Source organism: Mustela erminea, chromosome X, assembly GCF_009829155.1.
Source record: "Mustela erminea isolate mMusErm1 chromosome X, mMusErm1.Pri, whole genome shotgun sequence".
Lineage (NCBI taxonomy): Eukaryota > Metazoa > Chordata > Mammalia > Carnivora > Mustelidae > Mustela > Mustela erminea.
In genome coordinates, this window is record NC_045635.1 from 42,809,539 (window position 1) to 42,837,288 (window position 27,750).

Genomic DNA, 27,750 nt, shown 5'->3' on the forward strand with positions numbered 1-27,750 from the left:
TTCCAAGGCTCCATATCAGTATTTTTAAAAAAGATTTTATTTATTTATTTGACACACACACACATAGAGAGACAGAGGGAACACAAGCGGAGGGAGCAGCAGGTAGAGGGAGAAGCAGGCTCCCCACAGAGCAAGGAGCCCAACATGGGACTCAATCCCGGGACTCTGGGATCATGACCCAAGCCAAAGGCAGATGCCCAACCGACTGAGCCACCCAGGCGTCCCCCTTTAGAATTTTTAAAAAGTATATGTGTTTATTTAATCTCTACCCTCCACTGGGGCTCAAACTCACAACCCCGAGTTCAAGAGTCACATGCTCATCTGACTAAGCCAGCCAGGTGCCCCATGTACCTTTTGAATTTTGAACCATCTGGATGTATACCTACTTTTTAAAAGCATCCCCATGTACACACACTCGAATTCACACAAATATGTAATGGATACCTCGCTGTTGGTGCCTTTTTGGCAAAAGAGCTTGGGTTTCAGCAATTACTTGCATTTGAATCCCACTTTAATATTTATTCCTGTGTGACTTCGGACATGTAAAATAGTTTTTAACATGGTACCTACAGGGTTGCTGCACTGATTAAACAAGATAATCACTGTTATGCGCTCAGCCCGGGGCCAAATAAATGGTTCATTCTACTTCCTACACAGCTCTGGAATCCACTAATTTCTCACCATCTCCTCTGCCACCTCCCCTGGCTACGGCAACCATGGTTCCTGCCAATTTTAGCATCTCCAGTCTCTTCCCCCTCCCTTCTGTTTTCAGCACAGCCGTCAGAGCATCCATTTAAAATGCCGTTAACTATGTCACCACCCTGCTCAAATCTCTCCCATGGCTCCCCACTGCTTTTAGGAAAACTCTTGCTCTGAGAACTGGGATGAAACCCTGGGTCGGAACCTCCCTGGCAGTGGCCCCATCCAGGACCTTTCCCAGCACTGCCTCTGATTCCTTCAGAGTGGGGCTGAATGCCACCTTGGACAAGTCCCGCGGCTTATCTAAGCCAGCTCAGTTTGGCCTGAGGGAAACCCAGAACAGTGCCTGGCACAAAGTAAATGCCTGATAAAACTTCGCTTGGTTAATGAGACCCCCAAAGGCTGGGTGATGACTACAGGCAGGGCAAGAAGCAGAAAGAGGAGTGCTGGGATCTGTGCGGGACAGTGGGGTACTCTTAGGTGGTCTCAGGAAAACCAGGTGGGCCCTGAGTGGGTTCCCTCAGGCTGAAGGCTTCGCCCTTTGCTGTCACCCATGTCTTCTCTCAACGGACTTAGATTTTCTCTTTCTTAGGCAGAAGGTAGAAAGCAGGAGACAGGGTAATCCCAATTTAGCTTCCCAGAAATTCCTGATGCTGTCAGAGGACCCCTCTGCCTGACTGACGTATTACATACCAGGCTAAATCCAACCTCCAGGCCTTTCTACTGGCAGGACTCTACTCTGAGTATTCTTATCCATTTCATCCCATCTGTTCTTCCTCAGGCTGACCTGACTGACCCCTTGTGGAATCTTTGACTTTCGCCCACTCCTCATCCAAGCCTCTACACATCCTCTCTCCTCCTCCTTCCTCCATCTCTGTCCGGTCCCCTTCCCCTCCCCCACCACCTCCACTCTGTCTCCAGCTTTTTTTGGCTGCTGTTTCTTCCTCCTCCTCCTCCCTCCTTCCCTAACGCTGAATAATCAGGCCTGGCTGTCCTGGTTTCTGGAAATATTCGTGTGTGGGCAGTGGCTCAGGGCTGAAGCAGGGGATGGATGCCTGGGGGGCGCTGGGCAGCCCCAGACCCCCAGTGCAAAGATACCGAAATCCAGGGCTGTGGTCCATGCCTGTCTCCCTCTGGGGAAGGGAGAGCAGGTTTATGGAGCAGGGGAGGAGGGGTGGGAATTCAGAGGGCATGGACACAGGCCATTTCGTCTCCGAGGTCCTCCTCATCGAAGCGAGAGAGGATAGATTCCTCATCACTATACAGTGAGCTGGTCCCCTGTGCCAGCAGGTCACTGGCAGCACTGTCCATCTCGTCCAGTGTCAGGCGACAGGCATCTGCAATCTCCTGCTTGGCCAGGGCCACAAAGCGTGGGTCTCGGGCGAAGAGGCCCAGGCCCTCGGAGATGAGCACCTGGGGGCACAGATGGAATCAGAGTCAGCAGAGGGCCCAACATGGAATCAAAGCAATGTGCACAGCAGGTCAGTGTAGGTAGATGATGCATCATCCGTGAAAGTGTGCAGGGAAGTCACTGGGGACAGTCGTGCATACATCATGCTAAGCAGAAGTTGCAGAGCAAAGGGATAGATAATCACACACACAGTGCAGAGACCGGGGGTTGGAGGGGGATGCCCTCTTCCCTCCTTCCCAAGCTCCCACTTCCTCCCCTTCTCCCCCATCCTCCTTGCCCAGGTCCCTTCTCAACTCACAGCCTCCACCAGGCTGTCAGCACTGCCTCTCTTGCCATGGCTGGAGTCCGAGTGGGTTCCAGGCACGGGCAGACAGGTGAAGGTGCGCAGCGGACCACTGGATTTGTGGAGGTATCCCTCCCCTGCTGCGCCCTCCTCCACCAACAAGAGTGGGGCATAGAGGAGCCGACTCCGTTGCGGAGGGGTTGCCCAGGAACCCTGCACCAGAATAAACATCAGGGAGCTCAGGACTGATGGGTGGGATATGAGGGTCTAGGACTCACCCTTGTACCTACCTCTTATCACTGCCCACCACCCCCCAGGCACAACTGGAAGCAAACTGAATGCGAATAAACCAGACTTGAGTTTATTCAGGAGCATAAAAGACCTGGGTATAAATCTGAGCTCTGCCACTTACTGGCTGTGTGATCTTGGGTAAGCCTCTCTGGGCCTCAGTTTCCTCATCTGTAAACTAGGACTAACAACTGTACCTATCTCACAGGTACAGTGAGGCTTTTGTGAATTCTTTTTTTTTTTTTTTTGGGAGGGTGGGTGGGCAGCAAAGCTTATTGAGCTCCCGAAGAGTGAGGGCTCCTGAGAGGGTTGCTTCCCCCAACCCTTTTTTTGCTTTTGTGAATTCATATGTGCCTCATTCTTCAGAAGACATGTGGTGTGTTTGATAAATTCAGCCTAGGCTAGCTCTACCCCTCCAGACCTCAGCACCCCATTCCCCACCTCACCTGTGCCCTGCTGGTGAGGGGTAGCCCACGATGATAGGTGCCTGGGATGGGTAAATCTTCACAACCACCCTGGCGCCTCAGACACTGGATAGTGAAGGAAGGCTTCCGAGCTGGGGGTGGGGGGAGGCACAGCGCGGGGAGGGGCGGGGGGGGGGCAAAGAAGAATGTCAGTGCCACCCACCCTAGCCCTCTGCCCTGATGGCTCTTGGTAGGGGGGCTAGGATCCATGCCTGCTCTCACCTGCAGGTGTGGGGGGCAGCAGACGGCGGCGTGGTACATTGTGCCCGTCCAGGTATCTCTGGGGTCTGTGGGGTGGCAAAATGATGGGGCGTGGAGGAGTCCCTGCCTGCTCGTTTAGGTAGGAGAGCCTGAGCGGGAGAGAGGGCTGAGGATGAGCTCAGGCCTGCGCATGGGCAATGAGGTCCCATTAGTCCTGCCCTCCTGCATGCGGCTCATGGGGTCATCCTACATGTCATGGCCAGAGTCCTTGGTGGGGACTTCCTCTTCCTTGTCCCAATTCTCCCGCTCTTCATTTCCTTTGAGCTGAGAACTTCCTTCTTCTGGAATGGTGAAAATAAAGCCTCCAGAGCTTCTCCTGGGGAAAATGAAGCAAGTTAGACAAACCAGATCCCCTCCAACCACAATCCTCCTAGTATTGTGGCCCTGGGCTCCTGGTTCCTTCTTGTTCCATGCCCCATCCCCTACAGAAACACTGGGCTTTTAGGTTTGTTTTTTTTTTCCAATTGGGGAAACTCACATAACATAAAATTAACCTGTCATCATTTTATTTTTTATATTTTATTTATTTATTTATTTATTTATTTATTTATTTATATGAGAGCGCACGCGCGAGAGAGAGAGACTGGAAGAGGAGCAGTGGGAGAGGGAGAGAGAGAATCCCAAGCAGATTCCATGCTGAGTGCAGAGCCCCAGTTGGGGCTGTATCTTGTGACCCCAAGATCATGATCTGAACGCAGATCAAGAGTTGGATGCTTAACTGACTGAGCCACCCAGGCGTCCCAACCTGCCATCACCTTAAAATAAATGTGGGCTTTCTTTTAATAGATGTTTCTCATGGGAAGGACCCAACATTTAAAAAAAAAAATCAAAGTTGGCCTGTTGAAGAGACACCTTCAACACAGGAACTGGGAGTGTGTTTGGGGGAGGTGAGGAGGAGGCTATAAAAGCTAGGTGTGACTTCATTATGTTCTTTCATTATTTCTGGGAGGTAAGTGCTGTTATCATCCACCTTTTACAGGTGACAAGATTGAGGACCATGGAAACTAAGTGACTAGCCCAAGATCACTTAGCAAATGGCAGAACCAGGATTTGAACTTAAACTCACTTAGTTCCATGTTACGTGCTTTTTGCATCAAACTTTTGCATTGCCTTTCTCTTATGAATCTCTTATTACCCTCTGTTCCCATCTGAGCCCTTAAATCCCTTCCATTTGTCCTGAATTTCCATTCAAAGGTCCCCTTGCTCCTGAATTACCCCCATGTAGTGGCTAGTCCCTGCCTTCCCTTACAACATCCCACCAGACCCTTGACCGTACCTGTGGCCATGGGATCCAGTCTGGGGTCCACTGGGCTGTCTGGAATTGGGAGCCCCCCCATCGTCATCACTGGGCCCAAGGGAGAGTGAATCTGGAGGTCTGTCCCCAACAGGTAGAGACACAGAAATCATGGAGCTCCGGCGAGATGGGGGCTGGGAGCCCATCGGGGCCTGTGGAAGTCACAGGATTGAATGTTGCCATTCGCGTTACATCTAAGTCACTTGGTCAGTGACACAAGTCACTTGAAGTTTATTCCCAGTGACCTCCCTAAGGGTTAAATCTGGGTTTCACCTTCCAACAGTGGATGGTAGGTATCAAATAAACGTTTGCCTGTTGTAGGGAGTCTTCTCAGGGGGCCTCGTCCCCAAAGGCAGTGTGCAAGTTACATAAGGAATTAAGGGAGTGTTTTTTTACAATCAAATTCCCTAGGGGAGTGAAAACTTGCCCTCACTTTATAAATTTCCGGGTTCTTCTCATCTTCTTCCTCCTCTCTCTCCTGTCCCTCTTCCTCCTCATCTGTGTCACAGGTAAGGGCCTGCCTGATCTCAGGACCCAAGTCCTGTAGGCTCCTCAGACCAGCCTGTGAGGGTAGAAACATAGGGAAGCAAGGTAGCTCAGGGTCCAAACTCCCCCATTCATGAGCCTGCTTCCCATGCAGGAGTGTGGGGTGGGGTAAGGGGTCCCTCAGCCACCCCTGACCCTCTGTAAGTCCTGGGACCTCTGTTTCCTTGTCTGTGACATTGGTTCCACAAGACCAAGAGGGCAGGCAGCCTCAGACATGGTGCTCCCACATACCCCACCCCACCCAGGCCCCTCTCTGAAGACCTGAAGGGCAGAGGAGGTACTTGAGGGGGCCTCACTCCCTAGTAGCCCCTTTTCTTTCCTCCGCCTGAATTTGCGGAAATAGTCCTGGATCAGAAATGTGGCGTAGAATTTGCCCACGGTGACCTCTTCCTCTGGGGGCAAGGGAGAAGAGGCAAGGTCACACAGGGGTCCTCTGTTCCCCCTACCCACAGCATAGACTCCCTTTGGCCCCCACCCCCATCCAATGCTAGTTTCCTGATGGTGAGTAATCGTTTGACATTTGGGTGGGCTCATGGAATTGGGGTGGAGCTAGCTCACCGTCAGGAGGGGGGATGACCTCATCTAGCAGCTTCTGCTTTATCCGCTTCCAGATCTTTTTGATGACAATCCGCAGCTCCTGATTGGCTTGTTCCAGGTTCCCTGCATCAGGAGAGAATATGGGGCATGAGCCAATAGGAGGAGCCCTTCGCAGCCACTCCTTCCTTGTTGGAAGGGGCTTCACAAGCTTCTACCGCAGTCACACACCACCCCCATTGAACAGGTGGTAAAACAGGGCAGGAGGAGCCATAGTCACTTATTTTGAGGTTCTGAGCCAGGAGCCAGGCCCATCACTCAATGAGATTGATCCCTGCACCTCCCCCAGAGGCCCTCCCGCTGCTGCCTCTTCCCCATTCCTCCCATGCACCTTCTGTCTTGATCTTCAAGGATGTCCGAACCAGGGCAAAGAGTGTGGCATTGAATGTCACTGTCCCGTCTGAGTTGAGGGGCATGTTCATCGCCACAAGTCTCTACACACCAGGGACATGGAACCCACTTTGATCAAATGCCAGGGATGAAGGCATTGGATACCCAGGGGCAGAAACCTTTGAAGATAAAACCAAACACACCCTCCCCACCCAAGACGGGGTCCCTCCCCACCCCTGCGGTGGGTGGACAGCCCTTTCAGAGGTGGGGGGTGGGCAGGTGCACAGACCTTGCAGGCCACTCGGTGTGGGCACAGCTTCCCAAATCCCAGGGGGGGCTGGATGCGTCTCAGCAGAGCAACCACATCTAGGTGCTTGATGCGGCCCCTGGGACAAGTTGGGGTGGGTGGGTGGCACCGCTGGATTGGAGATACCTCTATTCCTTTCTGAAGATTCCACCAGCTCATCTCGACCAACTTCCCCTACCCCCAACAACCCAGAGCCTGCCAGGGAAGAATCTGAGGGCAGTTGGGGAAGGCAGAGGACAGAGGCAGTGGGAACCTTGGGGCATCTGTTGACTAGGTAATTGGTAATGGATAACAGGTCAGAAGTTCTGGGACTGGGGGACTAGGTGGGACAGGGCACTGTCCCCTGCAATCCCAGTTATGTGGTTATAGACCATACTTGGCTCCAGGGTCATATTCAGACCAGATCCTCTTGAATTCATCAAGGTGATGGGGTCCCAAGATGGACCAGTCTCTGGTTAGATAATCAAAGTTATCCATGATGACAGCCACAAAGAGATTTATGATCTGTGGGCCAGTGAACAGTGAGGGTTAGGTGAAGGGCTAAGCTGGGTGTGGGGCGTTGGTGGGACGCTGAGGTAAACTTATGGTTACTGGGTCACTAGTCCCTTGTTGATCTTATCAGACCAGCCCTTTCACCCCCTCTGAAGATCTGGGCTCCCCACCTTGTCCCCAGACCTTTCAGGGCCAGCCCCCATGGCAGTGGTGGTGGTTGTGGGGAAACAGTCCTCACCAGGAAGGCGCAGAGCATGAAGAAGCTAATAAAATAGGCGATGGCAAAATTGCTACCACAGGTAAACTCCTCGCCAGGGCTGACATCAGACTCAGGGTCACACCGACTCCCGGGAAGGCTGGCAAGCATTATCTCCTGCCATGCCTCACCAGTGGCACACCTGGGGGTCATACAGTGGGGCCATTTTGGAGGGGAGGCTATGAAATCATCACAAGTGGCACTGTAGGGGACTGTAGGGTAAGAAGATGACCCACTTCATGCCAGGGTTTATATCTGGCACAGATAAATTCCATAAAGCATTTCAATATTTTAAAAGCTGGTGTGGCCATGATGATGACAGTCATGTTCATCAGGTATCCCCATGTTGATCCCGATGCTACTGATGGGGCACTGAGGCCTAAGAAGTGGATACACCTTACAGCCAGAAAAAGAATGGTCGAGGCTAGATTATTACACAAGACTCTTCAGATCACAGCCATAAAAGGTCTCAGGCAAAATGAAACCCCATGCTGCCCTGTTATTTCCACAGCTCAGACAGTCTGGGGCCCAGACGGGGTGTGTGGGCACCCAAGGACATGCTGGGGACCAAGATGGCAGTGGAGGAGGCATGGATGTCACCTGAACAAAAGCAGCACGGCCTGTGGAAAGGTCTGGAAATTGTTGTTTCGGTTGATCTGTGTGCCATCCTGAAGAGCCACCTTGCCAAACATCTGTGGGTGCACAGGGCATGTGTCAGAGTGGTAAACCCATGCCCCTACAGGTTGTCACCCATTTCATACCTTCCAGTACTCAAAAGAGTACTAAGATCAAAAGATTCTCACAGATGTGTAGGCACTGCTGATCCCATTTCACAGATGTGTGGACTGATTCAGTGTCATCCAGCTTGTCTTTCAGCCCACCACCCCCACTGTGGGTGAATTCCTACCCATAGTGCCTAAGGGATGCTCCCTGGGTTCCCCACTTGCCTGCATCCCAATGACTGCATAAATGAAGAATATCATTGCGATGAGAAGAGCCACATAGGGCAAGGCCTATGGGATTGGAGAGGAGGATAGATATTCAGGTCCAGGCAGAGAACTATAAGCCCCAAAATGCACTGCTCCCTCAAGCCTGGGCCTACCGAGAGATGTGACCCATCCCCAAAGTGCCCATGACTATCAATGTCTCCCAAATGTGGACACAGTATTAAATACAATAGAATAAGGTCAGTGAGACCAAGGCATGTTGGGAATTGGGAGGCTAGAAAAACAGAGAAAACCAGAAATGGTAAATTGCAGATGGGTATGGCACACTGGGAAATGTAGTTCTTGGGGTGGTAAAAGGACAGGCTGAGAAGTGTGAGATGAGGGTGAGGGGTGGTCAAAGGGATGGGGAGTTACCTGGAAGGACTTGATGAATGTCCAGAGCAATGTGCGGATTCCTTCACCTTTACTGAGAAGTTTGACTAGCCGCATGACTCGGAAGAGGCGGAAGAAAGTGATAGAAATGCGGGAACTGTCCTCAGAGCTCTGAGGTTGGGGGTGTAGGTAGGTATGATGAGTCTACATTTGCCCCAGCTACCTCCCTGTCTCATGCTTTGGCCCTCCCAGCCCCCAAGTCCCTCAGAACTCAGGCCCCAGGATATAGTCAGGGAGCATTTCTAAGGACTCTTAGGAAGAAAGGAAGGGAGGGTAGGTGTGGAAAGAAGCATAGAGTCCCTGCTGTGAGGTGGGGGCTACCTCGCCAAGGTGGCCACCATTCTGAAGGGAGAAATGGCCAAGACAGAGGTGACAGAGGAGAGGATGAGATAGCAGGCCCAAATGAACAAAGGGAGAAACAATGTAGCAGATATAGGGGATAATGGATGGTAAAGTCATTATTCAAGGGATGATGGAGAAGGTTATATGGTAGTGGATCAAGATGGTTGTGGGAAGAGTTGGCAAAGAGGGTGGAAGGGAAATGAGAGGGTATGGGAAATGATGGCAGAGAGCCAGTGGAGCCAATGGAGGAAATGATGAAGCCAGTGGTTTCATGGAGATGATGGAGATTAGAGAACCGATGGAGGACCCAATGGAGGAGACAGTGATGGAGACATGGAACCAGCAGCATTGTCAATTGAGGTGATAGAGCCAAGTAGTACCCAATGGAGGAGATGATGGAGCCCACGGTACAGTCAGTGGTGATGACAGAGCCGTGAAATACCCAGTGTTGGAGACAGTGGAGTTGTTGGAGGAAATTCAGCCAATGAAGTAGTCAGAAGAAACGATGGAGCCAAAGCAGGAATTGGTGGAGTTGATGGAGTTAATGGAGGTGGATGTAGAGGCAATGAAGGAAATAATAGAAATAACAGGAGAGTCGTTTTAGGAGATAGCAGATGGAATTGAAGGGAATGGAATAAGGGATATAAAGTAAGGAAATAAATGGAATAAGGGAGCTGGTAGGGGGGGGCTTTGGCTAAACCTGACAGGGATTCAAGAGACATGGAGCTGGAATGAGGAGCACTGAGTCTTCAAGATTAGGGTGGAGGTAAGTTGAGAGGCCCTGGGGTTGAGGTGGGGGAAGGCTGGGTTTGTGGAAAGGCCAGTCCTTACGTTGACTTCAGTGACGGCAATGTCCACTATGCTGCCCACCACAATAAGAGCATCAAATGTGTTCCAGGCATCGGTAAAGTAATGCTGTAGGCAGGAAAAAAGTAGAGTCTTGTCTTCTCAGAGCTAGCAAGTTAGTATAGGGGTCCAGTGGTAGGTGATATTATGGAGGCAGGGCCCAGCTTGGACTACACGATAGGCCTTCATCTGGATCCCTCTCACTCCTTGATCTATGAGCCCTTGGTTGCTGCCCCCCCCCCCGAGAGCTCTGCAATGAGTGCCACCCCAAGGAATTCACCCACTGCAGGTGAGTCTAGGGCTTGGGGGGGCACCTTGGGTTTGAAGGCGATGATTTTGAGCACCATCTCAACAGTGAAGAGGCCAGTGAAGACCATGTTGAGGATGTCCATGGCATAGTTGAAAGGAGCAGTCTGTTCATAGTGCTGGGAGAGAAAGCCAAGTGTGAGGACGGAGCCTGAGGCAGAGACCTCTCCACCCACAACCAAATATTTTCTGGCTTGGACTGAGGTGAGTCTGGAGATGTGATAGATGCTTTGGCCGAACTCCTCAAACTGTCGATATCCCAATATAGATATTGGAAAGCCCAGTCTTGATTTCCTTGCAGCTACTTCTGACTAATGAGACAGAAACAGAAGTCTTATGCTGGCTGGGCAGTTTCTGTGAAAACTATTTTTGCTTTCCAATAAAAGGATCAAATGAGAAGAGCCCTTGGGTGCAGTCTTCCGTCCTTTTTCCTGCCTTGAATGTGGTTTTGATGCCTGGAGCCATGGCAGTCATCTTGTGACCATGAAGCAACAATCATGAGAATGAAAGCCAACTTGTTAAGAATGGAGGAAGAGAAAGACACTGGATACCTGATGAACAATTATCAAACAGCCTACCATATTTTGTTGACTCCAATATGCACATCTTTTCACATTTAGAATCTTTGAAAATGGGGTGCATTTCACAATCAATAGCAACTTACAGTGGCCATATGCATTTCCCCCACATTCTTATATCTCTTAAGTCAGGATGCAACTTCCAATTATTGGCCTTAGATTTGAAGAAATGTGGCAAATATTTTTATAACTTAAGTCTCTGTCAGTTGGGGATTTGGTTGCTTGCAGCCTAAAGCATTCCTAATGGTTCCCAAGGGATTGAGTGGACAGAGTAGGGTCAGGTGTCTGGCAGGGGTCAGGGTGGGGAGCTCAGACCTGCATGGCTAGAGCAACCGTGTTGAGCAGGATGAGCAGGAACATGAGGTACTCGAAGGCAGCAGAGTTCACAGTGGCCCACACACGATACTGATGTGGGTTCTTGGGGATGTAGCGGCGGAGTGGCTGGGCCTTGAGGGCGTACTCCACACACTGGCGCTGCATACGGGTGCAGGGCACGAGTGAGCAGTGGGATCCCAAGGCAAGAGAGTGGTGGGGAGGGGTTGGAGGCCATAAGGTGAGGGGTTAGAGGTCACCTGGTTCTTGTCCAGCTCACAGTTTTGGTATTCCTGCTCGCCCTGGGCACGGAAGGTGATGATGACAAAGCCCACAAAGATGTTCATCATGAAGAATGCAATGATGATGATGTAGACAATGAAGAACACTGAGATCTCCACATGGTAATTATAGATAGGACCCTTGTCCTCTGCATTTGCATCGATGGCCTTGTACAGTAGACTGGGGAGGGAACCAGTGGGAATGGGTGAGGAGATATCCCAGTCCCCTGAGACCTGTCCCCAGACACCTTATAACGGACACTCTAGAATCTCCTGGTTGGCAACCCAAAGACCCCAAATCCCCTGACTTAGCCATCTGGGACCTCCATGCATACCCCAAGCAACACCAGCTGGCTTCAAAGACCCCTAAATCCCTTGTCTCAGCCCTCTGGAGACCCAGTGGTCCCCATACAACCCTCTAGAGAAAGTCTCCACCCCAGTCCTTCAAGACCCCCAAATCCCTTAAGTTCCCATGGACCACTAAATTCACTTCTTCATTCACCTCAGATCCCCATTCACTTCCCCAGAACTCCCCCACAAGCCCCTGAAGATCTCTAAATCCTGTCCCATCAGCTTGAATTCCTTGCACCATCTTCCCAAAGATCTTCAACTAGAACCCCAAAGACTTATACAGCTCTCTGAGAACCACTGAGCTCCATCTCTCTGAGACCTCCCCCCCAGTGCCTTCCTCCAGACCCCTACCTGGTCCCCCTTAAATCCTACCCAGTCCTTTCTAGACGTCCTCAGAGACCTCTAGCCTTTCTGGAGACACCCCCATACCCAGTCCCCAAAGCACCCCCAGCAAACTTCTGGAGGACCCCCACTCAGTCCTCTGATATGCTCACCAGTCCTCAGAAAACCCTATCCAGTCTCAAGATACCTTTCCACCCATCCCCAAGGAGATCCCATTCTATAGACTCCTTCCCTCCTTCCCTGCCCATCCCTGGAGCCCTGCTCCTTACGCAGGCCAGCCTTCGAAGGTAGAGACAGTAAATAAGGCCATCATGGCTGAGAGGACATTGTCAAAGTTGAAATCACTGTTGACCCAGAGCCGCTCCCGGACCAGTGGTCGTGATACATCTCCATCAGGGTAGACCAGGAAGGAGCCTCTGTGGATGTTGCAGACAGGGTGGGTGGGTGAGCAGGGGTGGAGAGCTGGGGAAAGGGGCCTGGTGTCTTCAGCATGGAGTGGTGAGGCTAGATAGCTTGGGTTCAAATCCTACCCCCCTGCATTTACTGGCTGGGTGATCTTAGGCGTTTAACTTCCCTGTGCTTCAGTTTTCCTCATCTGTAAAATAAGAATACTAACAGAACATATTTCCTGGCCTGATACAAGGATTAATCAAGTCATTCAATGAGAATAGTATCTCGCATATAGTTGGTACCATATATGTTAACTGTCATCTCCATTATCATCATTGTCATCTCCCAGGAAAAAAAATAATACTAATAATCAACATTTCTCAGCGTGAAGGATATGTCAGGCCCTGTACTCGGCTTTACATGTAGAAACTTTACGTTGTAATACACTCTCCTTGTAGTAACTCATTTACTCCTTACAGAAACCTGTGAGATCTGCATTGTTTTCATCCCCATTTTTCAGTTAAGGAAAATGGGACTCAGCAAGGTTAAGAAATGTAGCCCCAAGTCTCATGAGATGAATTTGAACAAGGAATGCTTGACTTCAAAGCACATGCTTTTAATCACCACCCTCTACAGGAATCTCAAGATGGAAACCTGGGACTTTGTGACAGTGGCCATGGGTGAGGGGAGTGTTTGGGGATTTCTGGGGGGTCCATAGTAGAATGTAGGTAACTCTGGACAATGAGAAGAGGGGTTTGGGGGAGGTATTGAGGGTCTTTTAGGACTTGGCAAGACCTGAGGGCCATTGCAGCTCTTGGGAAAGTTCTGGGGGCGTATTGTGGGGAATAGGGGGAGCTTGGGGGGGGCTTGATAAAAACTGAGGGAGTTTCTGCAGTTCTTGGGAGGAAGCTCCAAGGGTTCCAGGGGCCTGGGTGAGATCTAGGGGCCTCTTTAGCCTTTGGGAGGGGCCCCAAGCTCCACCAAGGGCAGGGTTTAGGGCACTCACTTGCACTCTTGGGGGGTGTGTTTGGCTTCATCAGTGCAACTGTAGAATTTCCCCTGTAGGGAGGATACTTGTCAGGCAGGTTTACCCCTTGCTCCCCACCTTGACCTTCCAGTGTTTCCTCTCACCTTGAAGAGCTGCACGCCAATGCAGGCGAACATGAATTGCAGGAGCGTAGTCACAATCATGATGTTCCCAATGGTTCGGATAGCCACGAACACACACTGCACCACGTGCTGCAAGCACCCACACAGATGGTTCACGAGACTACAGGCCACAGCAGCCAGGGGGGAGGGATTCTGGGAGTAGATGGGGCTCAGGGACTCGGGCTGGGGACACCTGGTCATGGACCAGGGATATGTGCTCAGGGCCATGTGGGCACTGACTAGGAATAAGTATTTACCAGGAAGGGATATGGGGCCACATTTCAGGAACTTGGGTCAGAGAAATGTGGCCATGGGTAGGAATTGTTAGTTACTTGTAAGGAATATTGGTCAGGCCACATGATCAGTGGTCTGGGGTGTGGTTTACATGTTGGGTCCAGGCTGTGTGGTCAGGCGTCTGTGTAAATAGTCAGTCTGATTGGAGATTGGGGCCCTAGGAGTGGGGCAGGACATGGGTCCTTTGGGTTTGGGTGGGGCTGGGTTACCTTGAGTCCCTTGGCCCTGTTGATGGCTCGGAGAGGCCTCAGTACTCGGAGTACCCTCAGGATCTTCACCACTGAGATGGCGCTGGAGCTGGAGAAGGGTCAGTCCTCAGGCCCTGGCCCAGGTTTGGCCTCTGCTCTGGGAGGAATGGAGTGGGCAGGGGATGCAGAGGGCCACTCACTGGATGCCAAAGGAGATGAGGGACACGCTGACCACCAGCAGATCCAACAGATTGAACCAGCTACGGCAGAAGGAACCTCGGTGCAGGAAGGCCCCAAACACTGTCATCTGCGGGTGGGGGGGAGGAGGACATCAGGGTAGACTCCGGGTGTGGGTATAGAGAGGGGAGGAGGGCATGGAAATGGGAGAGGTGGGCTGTGGGGGTGGGTACAGGATGGTTTGGGGCAACTGGGGGTACGACTGGGGGCCTATTCATTACCTTTAATAGAATCTCCACGGTGAAAATGGAGGTGAAAGCATAATCAAAGTACCCCAGAATCTGGGAGTAGAGAAATAGGGGAAGCCACTGAGTCATGGCTTAGCGAAATCCTAGGGGTATGTGTATATGTGTGTGTGTGTGCACGGGCTTCCTGTAAGCTTTGCTGTCCCTCCCTCCTCCTTCCCTTCCCTCCCTCTCTTTTTCTGTCCTTCTTCTTACGCCCAGTATGACACCACTGGGAGTGTTCCCCCAGCCCTCAGCCAATGGCTCACATGGTTGCGGAAGGAGTGGGCTCGGATGGGGTCCTCAGCGGCCAGGGACACACTGCTGAGGATGATGAACACCAGGATAAGGTTGGTGAAGATATGATGGTGAATGAGGGTGTGGCAGGCCTTCCTCAGCCTGGGGAGTGGGGAATAGTGAGAACCCAGAACCACAGAGTTGATTGGGAGAGCCCAAGGGAGACAGCTCAGCATCTTTTGCATCGGGCTGCGCACCCTGCCAGAGCCTTGGTTGGTACCTGGCCCTCCACCTGCCCCAGCCCCTGCTGCCTCAGCCCCTCATCCATTCCCAGCACTCACGGGTTAGTTTGACTGAGACAGAAGAAGGCACTGCCCTCAGGGATGGGTATCACCTTCTCCTTGGGTACAACTTCCTGCAGAAGTTCCACATGCCCTGCACCTCCTTCCTCCTCTTCTTCCTCTTCCTCCTCATCTTCCTCATCCTCCTCTTCTTCCTCCATGCCTGGTACCAGAAGAAGACCAAAAGACAGACAATTCATTGGAAAACGTACGTAAAGCCCCTAGAATAGTGGTTGTCACACGGCAAATTCTTCCCATGTGTCAGCTCCTCAGAGAAGGTCTTTTAGTTTGTTTTGTTCACAGTTGGGTCTCCAGAACTTAGAACAGTGCCTGGAACACAGTAGAAGCTCAGGAAATGTCTGTTGTATGAACATCACCATCCTTGCCATCCAATACACGCTATCTTACAATAAAGGCTCTGAGAAGTTCTGCAATAAAACAAAAGTCTTTGTCTTCATTAATCTCAGCATCTCAAATGCTGCTGGCCACACACCAAGCCCACTACTTTTATCAGTTTATTAGTTTTTGATGTAGTGCTCAATGATGCATTCGTTGCATGTAACACCCAGTGCTCATCCCATCATGTGCCCTCTTAACGCCCATCACCCAGTTACCCCATCCCCCCACCCACCTCCTCTTCCACAACCCACAATTTGTTTCACAGAGTCAATGATCTGTTATGGTTTGTCTCCCTCTCTGATTTCTTCCCACTTAGTTTTCCTTCACTTCCCTTATGATCTTCTGTGCTACTTCTTATGTTCCACCATATGATAATTGTCTTTCTCTGAGTGATTTATTTCACTTAGAATAATACCCTCCAGTTCCATCCATGTTGATGTAAATAGTAGGTAGTCATCCTTTCCGATCAAGCCCATCACTTTCAAGATGATTTCAGAAAAGTCTTCTCCTCAGACAGGAGGATCTAGGTGGTCAAGAGGTCTGCCCGGTGCTGTCTCTAAGGTCCCACACCTCCTCCATCTGGCCCTGCCCACTTGCCTGTTTCTTCATTCTTTATGCCCTCCTCTTCCTCATTCTCCCCACCAGGCACCTGGGGACAGAAAGATGGGGGTCACCCATGGTGGGGGAGACACTATAGAATAAACCTAGGGGAGGCATGGAAGGAACACAGTAGTGGAGAGATGCACAGGCAGAAAATGGGGGTTAAAACACACACACATAGACAGGTATTGGTGGTAATGGGAGGCATAGACAGTGCCCAGGATTCTAACTCACCAACACTCCATTTTCCTGTGGGAGAGCCCCCTCAGTGCTCTTCTCCCTGTGAGAGAAAAGGGGAGCAATTGCTAAGGATTGCAGCAGATAGACGAGGCTGAAGGGGTCTGTGCAATCAGAACAGACCTTTCTGAGGTCCCATAGAACCTCCCTGCTTCTGCCCTCATCCCCACAGTCTGTTCTTTTCACAGCAGCCAAAAGGATCCTATTAAATCTTAAGTCTGGCACATTCTTCCTCTGCTCACACCTCTCTTATGGCTCCCACTCACTCAGAACAAAAATCAAAGTCCTCGCTATGGCCCAGAATGCCCCCAATGAGGTCCCCCTATTCCCCCATTTGAGCTCACCTCCTACCACTCTTTTCCTTGCCCACCTCACTCCAGACTCCCTGGTTTCCTTGGTGTTTTCTTAAATGTGCTGAATGTGCACCTCAGGACCTTTGCACTTACTGTCCCCTTGTCTGAAGCACTCTTCCCCCAGATATTTTCATGGCTCATTCTCTCCCTTCATTTGGGTGTCTGTTCAACTGTCACCTCTGTGTAAAGGCCTTCCTTGACCAAAATAGGGTCTAACCCTATAGCAAAATAGCAACTTTCATTTCTCTCTATTCTTTTTTTTCCAAACTCTTTTTTTCATTATATATCATTAACATATATTTAATTAAATTATGTTATATATTCATTTCTTTGTATTTTGCTTGCCTCCCCCAACTAGAGTGTCATCTTTGTGAAAGCGAGGACTCTGTCTACCTTGACCCCTGTCATCTCCTCGGTGTCTAGAACATGACCTGACACAAAGTGGGAGATCAAAGAATTCACATTGAATGAATGAGGACTGACAGGTTGGATCTGGGGATATGGGTGACCCCAGGGTGACCAGGGTGACCGAGGCATCTATGGTAGTGTGGGATGTATGTATGTGTGGAGACATACAGTCAGGGATCCCAGGGAGAGACTGTCTTGGGGGCAGAGCCAGACATCACCTGCCCTTGTCATTGACAGTCCCTGTATCTCCGCTGGCCAGGTTATCCACAGCAATGGCAAGAAACACGTTCAGAAGGATGTCTGGCGTGAGCTCAGGCTAACAAAGGATGGAGAAGAAGCCTGCCTGTGGACTGCCCATATCCCCTTAGCTACCCCACATTTTACCAGCACCCAGCCCCCCAAGGCTCCAAGGATACAGTTGCCGCAGATGAAGAGGATAATAAAATAGACACACACCAGCATTCCTGGGAAGAAGGGGCCGCCATAGGCCATGATACCGTCATACATGACCGCATTCCAGTCCTCACCTGTCAGGATCTGAGGGTGAGAGTTCACTGTGAAGCTCTTTGGACCCTCCCATCCTATGCTTTCCCTACTCCCCACCCAACCCACCCATCCCATGGTCTCCAGACCTCACCTGAAAGACAGTGAGGAGGGCCTGGGGGAAGGTATCGAAGGTGCTTCGCTTGGTGTGGGTCTGGTCAAAGTTGAATTTGCCCCCAAAGAGCTGCATGCCAAGCAGGGAGAAGATGATGATGAAGAGGAAGAGGAGAAGCAGCAACGATGCAATGGATTTCATTGAATTGAGCAGGGATGCCACTAAATTGCTCAGAGATGCCCAGTGCCTGCAGCAGAGATGGGGGAGGCAGGGTTGACATGTCCAGTGGTGAGTCAGGACCCAGGGCAGGACTCCAGCTTGCAATGTGTTAAGGGCGGGTCAGGTCAAAATGAGCTTTGGAAGGGCGTTTGGGTGGCTCAGTTGGTTGGGCATCTGCCTTTCGCTCAGGTCATGGTCCTGGAGTCCTGGATCAAGCCCCACATCAGGCTCTCTGCTCAGCAGGGTGTCTGCTTCTCTCTCTTCCCCTCACCCCACTTGTGCTCTCTCTCTCGCTCTCTCTCTCTCTCTCAGTTTCTCTCTCAGATAAAAAAAAATAAAATATTTAACAAAATAAAATGAGCTTTGGAGTTGGGTTGATGTGAAAATAAGATGTGAGGAGAAGGTTGAATTTGGGGTCAGTGTTGGCGTTGAGGGTGTAATGAGAGATGAAGTTTGGATGGAGGTTATATGGAAGGTGAAGCTAGAATTGGGTTTCAGGTTGGGACTGGGACTGGGATTGGGGTTAGGGACTGTAGCTGGGGATGGGGTTGGGGTTAGGGGTTAAGAGAGTATTTGGAGTTTTAGATGACTGAGTTGGGGATAAGGTTGTGGTTGAGGGTTGGGATAGAAGAGGGGATAGGAGTGAGATTGGGTCTGGGTCTGAGATTGCAGCTGGAGGCAGGCTACTGGTTAGGAGTTAGGGACATGGGGGTTGTGGTTAGTGATGGGGATAGGCTGTGATTTAGGGAGGAGATTAGAGATGGAGCTGGCCTTGGGACTGGGTGTTGGGGCTGTGGATGAGCTTGCATATGATGAGCGGGTAGGGGTTAGGGTTAGAGATGGTGTAATGTTTGCAGATGAGTATGGAGGGGAGTTCAGAGATGGGGCTCGGAATAATGTTTGAGCTGGAGTTGAGGTTGAGGAAGGGAATGGAAATAAAGTAGACACCCGCCCCAATGGACTTTAATCTCCATGAGGCCAGAGGAACCTGGGTGGCTCAGTCGGTGAAGCATCTGATTCTTGATTTCTACTCAGGTCATGATCTCAGGTTTGTGAGATCAAGCCCCTGGTCAGGCTCTGAGCTGGGTGTGGAGGCTGCTTAAAATTTTCTTTTTCCCTCTCCCTCTGCCCCTCTTCCCCAACTTGTGCTCTTTCTCTCTCTCAAAATAATCTCTGCAAGGCGGGAACTTGTGTCTGCTTTGATGCCTAGTGTTTCACTAGGCTTAGTGTTTCTCTGAGTGCCTGGCACCAAGTAGGTGCTCAGTGGTATTTGTTAAATGAATGGTAAGGCTGATAGTCACTGGAGCTGGGGAGGGAGCTGTTCAGGCTGTGCTTGGGGCCCCAATCCTCCCCTGCCCCACGCACCTAGTGACTTTAAAGATCCTGAGGAGGCGCACACATCGGAGCACTGAGATGCCCAGGGGTTGCATGGTGCCCACCTCCACCAGGGTGGTCTCCAGGATGCCTCCACAGACCACGAAGCAATCAAAGCGGTTGAAGAAGGAAGAAACATAGGCAGAGGGGCCCAGGCCATACAACTTGAGAAGCATCTCCACCGTAAATAGACAGAGCAACACCTTGTTGGCATACTCTATGGGGAGAGGGGCAGAGGTGACTGGATTGGCCAATTTCCTCAGTAATGTGTAGGGGGGTGGGGGCCATGGGGCGATCTGGGGTAGCTGTTATCGGGCCAGACACAGGCTGGGGGCAGGTAGGACAAGGGTTAGGGATTGGGGTGAGTCTGTAGGTCAGAGTAGGTGAGGTTTTCAAAGGCTTGGAGAGGTGAGGAGAAGAATCAGGGTGGGGGGGCCTCCATCAGCCTCTATGAGTCCAAGAAAACTCCATTTTGAAGCTAGTGTTAGAATCTGGGGTTTAGCTGGGATTGAGGCTGGTTTGAGGCTTGGGGTCAGAAGTGCGTTCAGTATTCAGGTTGGCATTGAGATAAAATGAATAACGGTAAAAGCTAGCACTTCTAAAATGTTAGCTTTATGTGGACTAAGCCATGTTCGAAGCACTTTTCACTTTAACTCACTTAATCCTTCCAACCACCTGCATGACCCCATTTTTGTAGATGGGGAAACAGACACAAAGGGGTTAACCCATCCAGACAGTGTGGAGTTAAGATTCTGGAGTCCCAAGCCACCTGCCTGGGTTTGCCACTCACTAGCTGAGTCCTGGGATTAATCATTTAATTCTTCAGTACCTTGGCAATCAGTACTGTGTGCCATAGTAGTTGCTTCACATAAGGCTTTAGTGAAGAAAAATTGAGTTAGTCCGTGCAAAGTGCTGAGAACAGAGCTTGATGCCCAGAGCAAGTGCTCTGGGAGTGCTAGCTACAAGGTGCGATGGGACAGGCTAAGGTTTCTGCATTTATTAGGGCAAGAAGGCAATGTCTGGGGGTCTGAGGAACCCCAGAGGCCCTGGATTTGGGTTTCTAGAGTGGAGAGAATTGGGGGTTGGGGAAGAGGGCTGGTAGTCCGGCGGTTGGGGAGAGGGCGCACCCTGGATCTGGGTGAGCCAAACGGGCTGCCCGTGGTGCTCTGAGGCGATGGTGAGCGTATTGAGGAAGACGAGCACCAGCACGGCCCAGTAACAGGCGGTGGACTTCACAGCCCGCCGGCAGCGTGCCCGAAGGCCCCGGTTAGCTCGGCGGAGGTGGCGGCTGGGGAGGAGGGGAAAGGTGAGTCCTCTGGTTGAAATTACCTACCTAAGCAGGGCCTGGGGGGCTTGGGTGGGCTAGCCCGGTGGTCACGGGGGACTTGGAGGTGGGGCTCACACAAAGTCATGGGGCCCCAAATCCCATAATTTTCCCAACTCACCAAACCCTAGTTTTCATGATCTTGTTTCTGGAAAAGAGGAAGATGGAATGTGAGCGTCATGAGGGACTAAGGGGCAGTCGGTGGCTGGGGTTGGAGCTCAGGGGCTGGGGTCAAGGTTAGAGGGTCCAATAAGGATGGGGGTCAGGGTCTGGACTGGGTTCTGGACTGGCCAGGGGTCAAGGGCTGGAGGCCCTTACATGCAGCGTGTGCAACTGGCCAAAGCCCCCTCCTCTTCTTCCTCATCGCCTGGGGTCTCTGTCATCGAACCAGTGTCACTGGCTGGGAGGCTGGCTGTGGGAAGGGTGAGAATAGAGGTCTGTACTTGAAGACCCCAGGTTCCAAACTTGGCTTGCTTCTCTGTCTGCCCATCCCACCCTCCCCCATCTGGCTGGACCCTCACCATGGCTGCTGGTGGAGTGGGTAGAGCGGGTAGAGTGACTAAACCAGCGCAGACGTCCACGTCTCCTGGTGGTCAGCTCTGCCAGCTGTGGCCCTGCCAGATGAGAAGGACAGTTGGGGAGCGTGGCCTGAGGTTGGGTTAGGGCCGTGGTGGTGTGGGGGGGTGTTATTTGGAGTCTTTGTTCTGGGTACAGGGTATTCAAGTGTGGGTCTGGTTCTGTGTCCTAGGCTGGAACCAGGAGCTGGGCCTAGAGTTGTTGCCAGTCGGGGCGGGATTTGAGGAGGGTAGCCCACATCTGAGGCATGCGTGGAGCAGGGAATGGGCCCCACGGGGTTGCCTACGGTGGCCGGCCCGGCCCTCTTCAGCCATAGAACCAAAATTGCCATCTGCTGAGGGGTCTTCGATGTCCAGGTCCTCTGCCTGCGTGATCCAGTCCAGGTAGCCTCGCAGGTCCTCCTCCAACTGTTGCTTCTCCCGCAGCTTCTGGAAGTCCCCTCGTGCTTTGGCCTTCTCCCTCTCCTTGGAGAACTCCCTGAGGGAGGAAGATGGAGAGCTAGGTGAGAGAACCACTCTGGCTCCCTTGCCTTCACCATTCCAGCCCCACTGGCCTCCTTGCTGTTCTCGGAATATGTCAAACACATTCTAGCTTCGCATCAGCGGTTCCCTTTCCTTGGGTCACCTTTTCCTCAGATATCCATGTGGCCCATTCCCTCATCTCTTTCACATTTCTACTCAGATGTCACCTTCTCAAGGAGTTCTGTCCTGATTGCCCCTATTTATAATTGCACAATTTGTTCATTTCTATCCTTATCCTTCCTTTCTTTCCATAGCACATATTCCATATAAAACACTACATATGTGAGGCGCCTGGCTAGCTCAGTTGGTAAAGCATGTGACTCTTAATCTCAGGGTTGTGAGTTCAAGCCCCACACTGGGCATGGGGCCTATTGGAAATAAGAAAAAATTTCAACAACCCACCACATACATGTGTGTGGGTGTGTATATACACAATCTGTTGTGTGTATTGGTATTATCTGTCTCTCCCCACCAGAATGTAATATCCAGGAAGACAGGGATTTTTGTCTTTTATTCTATTCCTAGTGCACCCAGTAGTTGCTCAATGTTGACTGATCGAATGAAGTGGTATTTCTGATGGGTTCTGAAAGGATGCCTAGGAGTTTTCTAGGAACAGAACAAATGGGACTGGGGCTGAGGGGCAGTATGGGGGCAGGTGTCTAGGCTCCTCACCCGCTCAGGACACCAAGTACAAGGTTGAGGACGAAGAAGGACCCAAAGATGACGAGACTCACGAAATATACCCAGGGAAGCTCATACCCCATGGCATCCTGCATCTGGGGAGAGAGAGGACATGCATCTCTCAGTATATGAAGACGCTCTTGCCTGAGCCTGGGGAGGAAAGGCAGGTGCAGTCTCGCACTGTGTGCCTGTCGTCCACCTCACCCAGTAGAGCACGTCTGTCCAGCCTTCCATGGTGACGCACTGGAAGACGGTCAGCATGGCGAAGAAGAAGTTGTCGAAGTTGGTGATGCCTCCGTTGGGCCCTGCCCAGCGCCCGCGGCACTCGGTCTGGTTCAGGGTGCACGCACGCCCGGATCCCGAAGATGCGCAGGGCGACGGGTCCTCCTCCGCTTCCACGTCTGTGGGAAGACGGGAGCTTTGGGTTCTGAAGCCTGCCCACCCACAGTCCCTGCTATCCTGGAGCTCCGTCCACCTGAGAAGTTCAACTCAGGGTTCGAGATTTTTCTAAATCAAGGGCAACTGTAAGCTCACAACTCTGCTAGATCAGGATTCAGAACCACAGGGAAGTTGTGAGTCTCAACCACAGGTATGGGGGGGGGGGTAGAACTGTAAAACTTCTGGTAGAATCTTGTAAATAGCAGTGAGCCCTGAGCCTGGGGGAGGAGTCTTGTGAACTGGGAAGGGCCTCTTGGAAAAAGGGCGGGGGCAAGGCTTGGGCGGGAGTCTGGATAAAGGGCATGAGTATTTGGGGCCAGTCCTGGAGGATGGAGTCAAGCGCCTGGAAAGGTCTAGGCCTGTAGGTGGAGTCTTGTGATGGGGCGGAGCTATTAGTCAAGGGGCGGCAGTAGTCCGGGATTGAGGGCGGAGCTTGAATAAAGGGGTAGGGCTTGTTTTCCCGGAGGCGGAGCCTGAGTCTAGGGGTGGAGTCCTGTGGATTTGAGCACAGGGTGTGGCCCAGAAACCCGCGGAGGGAAGGGCGGGGCGGTGGTGGTGGTGTCCTGTCCCCAGAGGGGTGGAAAGGCTGACCAGATCCCAGGAAGTAGCATGTCTTGTGCATGCGTCCAAGGAACAGCTCGAGTCCAATGATGGCATAGATGATGATGACAAAGAGCACGAGCAGGGCGATGTGCAGCAGGGGCACCAGCGCCTTCATGATGGAATTAAGCACTATGTGCAGGCCTGTGGGAACAGAGGGGCGAGGTTGGCCTAACTCCCAACTCCGGCGCCCCTCCCCCACCTCCAACCTCCTGGGGGGCGTGCCACTCACTTGGCACCCCAGATACCAGCCTCAGTGGCCTCAGCACCCGAAACGCCCTTAACGCCTTCACATCGAAGCCTCCCGGCTTTCCCCCTGTGTGCGGGGTGTCTCCCGGCCGACCAGGGCCCTGCTCCAGTAGCACGCTGAACAGCCTGAAGGGGTAGCACGGGATTAGGAGGCCTGCGGCGGGCCCCGGGACCTCCCTCCACCCCTCCCTTCTCGGAAAAACACAGGTCCTTGTGACTGGAAATGTGAAGAAGTTTAAAATATGTTGATATTCCTGATTCTGGCTGCCAAATGGGGGCAGTCGGAAACAGACATTTCCCCTGGGCCCCGAATTCAGCGGGCCTGGGGTAGGAAGTTGAGCTAAGGTGGTGTCCCCTGCAGACGCGCACCCGACCACAACGATGATGAAGTCGAGTAGGTTCCAGCCATTGCGGATGTAGGCACTGGGATGGAGCACCAGCCCGTAGGCCACGATCTTGAGCACAGTCTCCACAGTGAAAATCACCAAGAATACGTACTCCACTTGCTCCTGAGGTTGGAGCCAGGGGCGGGGCGGGAGAGTGGGGGTTATTTGAGGGTGGGGCTTGAGGGGGGCCGCCGAAAAGGAAGCATAATCAGAGACCTAAGGTTCGACTGGATAGGAGAGGGTCATCTGGGTCAGCGAGGAGCGGAGATGGGGGCTTGAAGGGTTGTGGTGTGGTTCTGCTGGGGCTGGATCTGGCTTGGGGTGGGGGCGGGGGCAGGGGGGCAAGCCTCACCAGGTTGTGGTTGGCCGTGTTGGAGTCATCTTCTGGAAAGGGGATGTAGACCCCCAGGGCTACACAGTTGGCAAAGATGGTCAGCAGGATGAGGATGTCAAAGGGCCTCAGGTGGACAGTCAAGGACCCAGGCATATAGGTCTCAGATTCCCCACATTCCCTTGGAGCCCTCCCCATCCAATGCTGATGCTTAACTCAAGGTATCCAGCCCTGACATCCCAGCCCTTGTCCTGACCAAGGCTTTGACTTTGAGCCCACTAGAAACCTTAGCCATCCCCAACTCTTGCTTTGATTTAGCCCTTGACTCTTGACACTCCTCCCCCACCCCCTGCAGTGACCTTCACATTTCTCAGCTCACCCTCTAATCCAGTTCTTGACTCTTGATCCCTAGTGACCTCGGCCTTCCTCCAACCCAGCCCTGACCCAAACCTTGACTCTTGGTACCCTGGTGAAACCTCACTCCTGAGCCCTGCCCCCGCCTTCCAGGATGCTTCCACTCCACAATGCTGATGCAGAACCGCCGCAGGGGGTTGGCCAGGGTGAGGCAGAAGAGCGCCCGGGGTGACCGCTGAGCACTGGCCACTGCCACCGTCTTGTGCTTACTGTGCTGAGTCCTTCGCTTAGGGGTCTCCAGGCCCGATGCCCCACTGATTTCTTCACCCCCCGATGCTGGAGGCCCAGGGCACAGCCCCCATTCAGGACCAGGTCCCGTCCCATTGGCTGGGCTGGGCTCTGGGGTGGTGTCTGTGTGGAGAAACCGAGTCAGGGAGGGAGAGGGTATTGGGGCAATCATGGTTGCCTCCTGCCCGGTCCCATCCCTGTGTCTGGGGGCAGGAGAGAAGAGCATGTAAAATTAGGGAGAGTTGGGGTGGTGCCCGAGTTAAGAATTGCAGGGAAGAGTTGGTGTTGTAATTGATTGGGGGTAAAGAGAGTTTTTAGAGAAGGGAAGGTGAAATTACATTTCCAAGTAAAGTAGTCTTTGCTGTTAGACTTGATACGGAGTTTAAATTGGCATGGGGTAGGATTAAGTTTATAGCTAGAGGCAAATTTAGGGTTAAATTCTAGTGGTGGATTTTGGATTGGGTTTAAATACAGGAAGGAGTAGAGTGTCTGAGTTGGGATTAGAATTAGGATCAAGGTTAGGGTTAAAGTTAAGTTTGGATGGGATCTGAATTTGGCATTGGGGTTTTCAGCTAAAGTCATTCCCAATTCTTGTGGCCTTGTTCTAGCCTCTGAGGGGCAGTAGGTTGGCTTGGTTAGGATCCCCAGTGTTGGAGGAAACAAGCTGTCTGAACTTGGTACCTGTGTGCAGCCTTGGGAAAATGGTGCAACCTCCCTGAGCTTCAATTTTCTTATCTGCGTAATGGAGTGATAAGAGTACCTATGTTATAGAGTCGTTGTGAAGATTAAGTGAGTTCAGCATTCAGAATAATGTCTGGCACAGAGTATTATTCCCATTTTGCAGGTAAGGAAATTGATGCAAAAAGGGAAGTGATTTGACCAAGTGGCCGAATTGGGATTCCAACATATGCAATCTCTGACTCCAAGGTAGTAAGACTTAATGACTTACTACCACCATCAAATGTGTTCATTCTCTCTCTCTCTCTCTCTCGTCTTTAAAATTGATCTGTGCTCTTTTTGGAGACTTTTTGGAGACTCAGAAACCTACTCACTAACAATATTGATATCTCGATGTTGGGGTTGAGGTTAGGTGAATTTATAGCTCATACTAAGGGGCTGAATCTACATTGGGGTTTAGACCTTGACAGGGGTTTGCCCTCTGGTTGGTAAGGTTTGCGTTAGGATTAAGCTTGGGGCTGGTTTTGGAATTGGACTTGGGATGGACACTAGGATGGAGGTTGGGGCCAGGATTAGGGCTGGGATTCAGTTGTGAACTAAAGCTGGGGATGGGGCTGGGAGGCCATAGGGGCAGGGTCTGAGTCAGACTGAGCGTCAGGGTTCAGGTGATACTAAGGCTATGGTTGGTGCTGTCGGGGAGGGAAACAAGGTGATGTGGTTCTGTTCCCCTGGTGACTCTTCAGGGGTGGGGTCCTGTTGGGCAGTAGATGGGGCAGAGGGGCAGAGGGTAGAGCAAAGCCTCGGCTTGCTCCAAGGGTCTGCAGGGGTGGAAGGCTGCTCTCACCTTTCCCGCCTTCAGACGCCGACATCCTCCTTTCAAGGTTGAAGAGCCATCTGCACACAGCCCCCCTCTCTTCTCCCAGCTTTAGAGAGATTAAGGTCACAGGGCGGGGCTGTAGCCGGGTTGGATGGGAGGGTGAATGGGGCAAAGATGGGACATTTTTGGGCTACAGCCTGACAACAGAAAAGGCACCGATTTTTTAAAAATATTTTTATAAAATATATACCAGTCAGAAATTAAAATAAGAAAAATGATATCATTTCCCAACAGTATTTGAACTTTGAAATGTGTAAAAATAGACCTAACATAATATACTTATGTGTAAGATCTCCATGTGAAAAAATTTTCAAATACTGTCAAATGATTAAAGGGGACCTAAGGAAATGGAGAGATATATTAAATTTACTAATAGAAATAGTCAATGTTGTGAAAATGTCAAATTCTTCCCAAAGTGATTTAGAGATTCAATGGCTGTCCCAAATGAAATCCCGAAAGATTTTTCCCTGTAATTTGACAAACTGATTCTAAAATTTATATCGATATACAAAGGATCTACAAAAGCCAAAATCCTTTGAGAAGGAACAAAGTGGGAGGACATTCCAGATCAGATATTACGGGATGTTATAAAGCTACAGTAATTAGGAACAGAATAGAGTTCAGAAACTGAGCCCCATATATATGCAAACATGATTTATTTTTGACAAACACAGCACTAATGAATGGTGGTTACATGAATGTTTACTCTGTAATTATTCCTTGGCCTGTACACATATGTATAACATGAAGAGAAAGCATTTATGGAATACATGAATATTAGTGGTTACAATTTACATAGCACTTTCCTACTGTATTATGTGTCAGGTACAGAGTTAGCAATGCTTTACATAAATTAACTGTTTTAATCCTTACAGATGAGGAAACTAAGACACAGGCAAATTATATAACCTGCCCACGGTTGCACCTTTAGCTAGTTGAGCTAAACATGTGAGCTAAAAAAGTTGAGACGCAATCGTAGCCGCTTTATGCTAAAGCCCTTGCCCTTAACTTATACACTTTTACGATATGGAAGATGAATGCCGCCTTAAATGAAGGAGTCAGGAAGCCTCTCTACCATTTCTACCATTGCGCCCGCGCTCACGCGCATAGACAGGCGCACACACACACGGAGGTGTGCGCGCGCTCGTTCGCTCGCTCCCTCGCTCACGCGCTCAAAATACACTTAATTGCCCCCTTGGAGGAACCTACCGGACTGCAAGCGGAAGAACTACAACTC

At 51.2% G+C, this 27,750-nt stretch overlaps 1 protein-coding gene and 1 non-coding gene across 4 annotated transcripts; one reads left to right on the forward strand and one right to left on the reverse strand.

Moving 5' to 3' along the window:
- Window positions 1-1,881: 1,881 nt before the first annotated feature.
- Window positions 1,882-26,569, reverse strand: CACNA1F (calcium voltage-gated channel subunit alpha1 F). Of its 3 annotated transcripts, none has more exons than XM_032330094.1 (48): window positions 26,481-26,569; window positions 24,829-25,081; window positions 24,338-24,443; window positions 23,969-24,108; window positions 23,583-23,725; window positions 23,342-23,494; window positions 22,517-22,713; window positions 22,304-22,407; window positions 21,430-21,587; window positions 21,056-21,148; window positions 20,853-20,946; window positions 20,656-20,682; window positions 20,338-20,498; window positions 19,202-19,427; window positions 17,657-17,864; window positions 17,436-17,556; window positions 17,238-17,319; window positions 16,256-16,301; window positions 16,019-16,070; window positions 15,023-15,185; window positions 14,714-14,843; window positions 14,442-14,501; window positions 14,184-14,290; window positions 14,005-14,092; window positions 13,484-13,591; window positions 13,359-13,411; window positions 12,232-12,378; window positions 11,249-11,450; window positions 10,992-11,150; window positions 10,107-10,217; window positions 9,778-9,861; window positions 8,926-8,946; window positions 8,587-8,715; window positions 8,173-8,238; window positions 7,826-7,917; window positions 7,208-7,367; window positions 6,854-6,981; window positions 6,460-6,556; window positions 6,172-6,274; window positions 5,805-5,906; window positions 5,508-5,638; window positions 5,134-5,262; window positions 4,683-4,852; window positions 3,597-3,722; window positions 3,368-3,495; window positions 3,128-3,237; window positions 2,409-2,606; window positions 1,882-2,112 (listed from the first exon to the last, which is right to left on the reverse strand). In XM_032330094.1, exons 1-48 carry the CDS (start codon window positions 26,503-26,505, stop codon window positions 1,882-1,884), a joined length of 5,922 nt encoding a protein of 1,973 aa, XP_032185985.1. In that variant the 5' UTR covers window positions 26,506-26,569. The 3 variants fall into 3 exon arrangements, with proteins under 3 accessions (XP_032185985.1, XP_032185984.1, XP_032185986.1); XM_032330093.1 differs by having other exon boundaries at window positions 21,397-21,587; XM_032330095.1 differs by having other exon boundaries at window positions 21,397-21,587; window positions 24,829-24,846; window positions 26,444-26,505.
- TRNAK-CUU lies at window positions 21,921-21,993 on the forward strand. The gene has a single exon. It is a non-coding gene; the product is annotated as a tRNA-Lys (tRNA).
- Window positions 26,570-27,750: the final 1,181 nt, after the last annotated feature.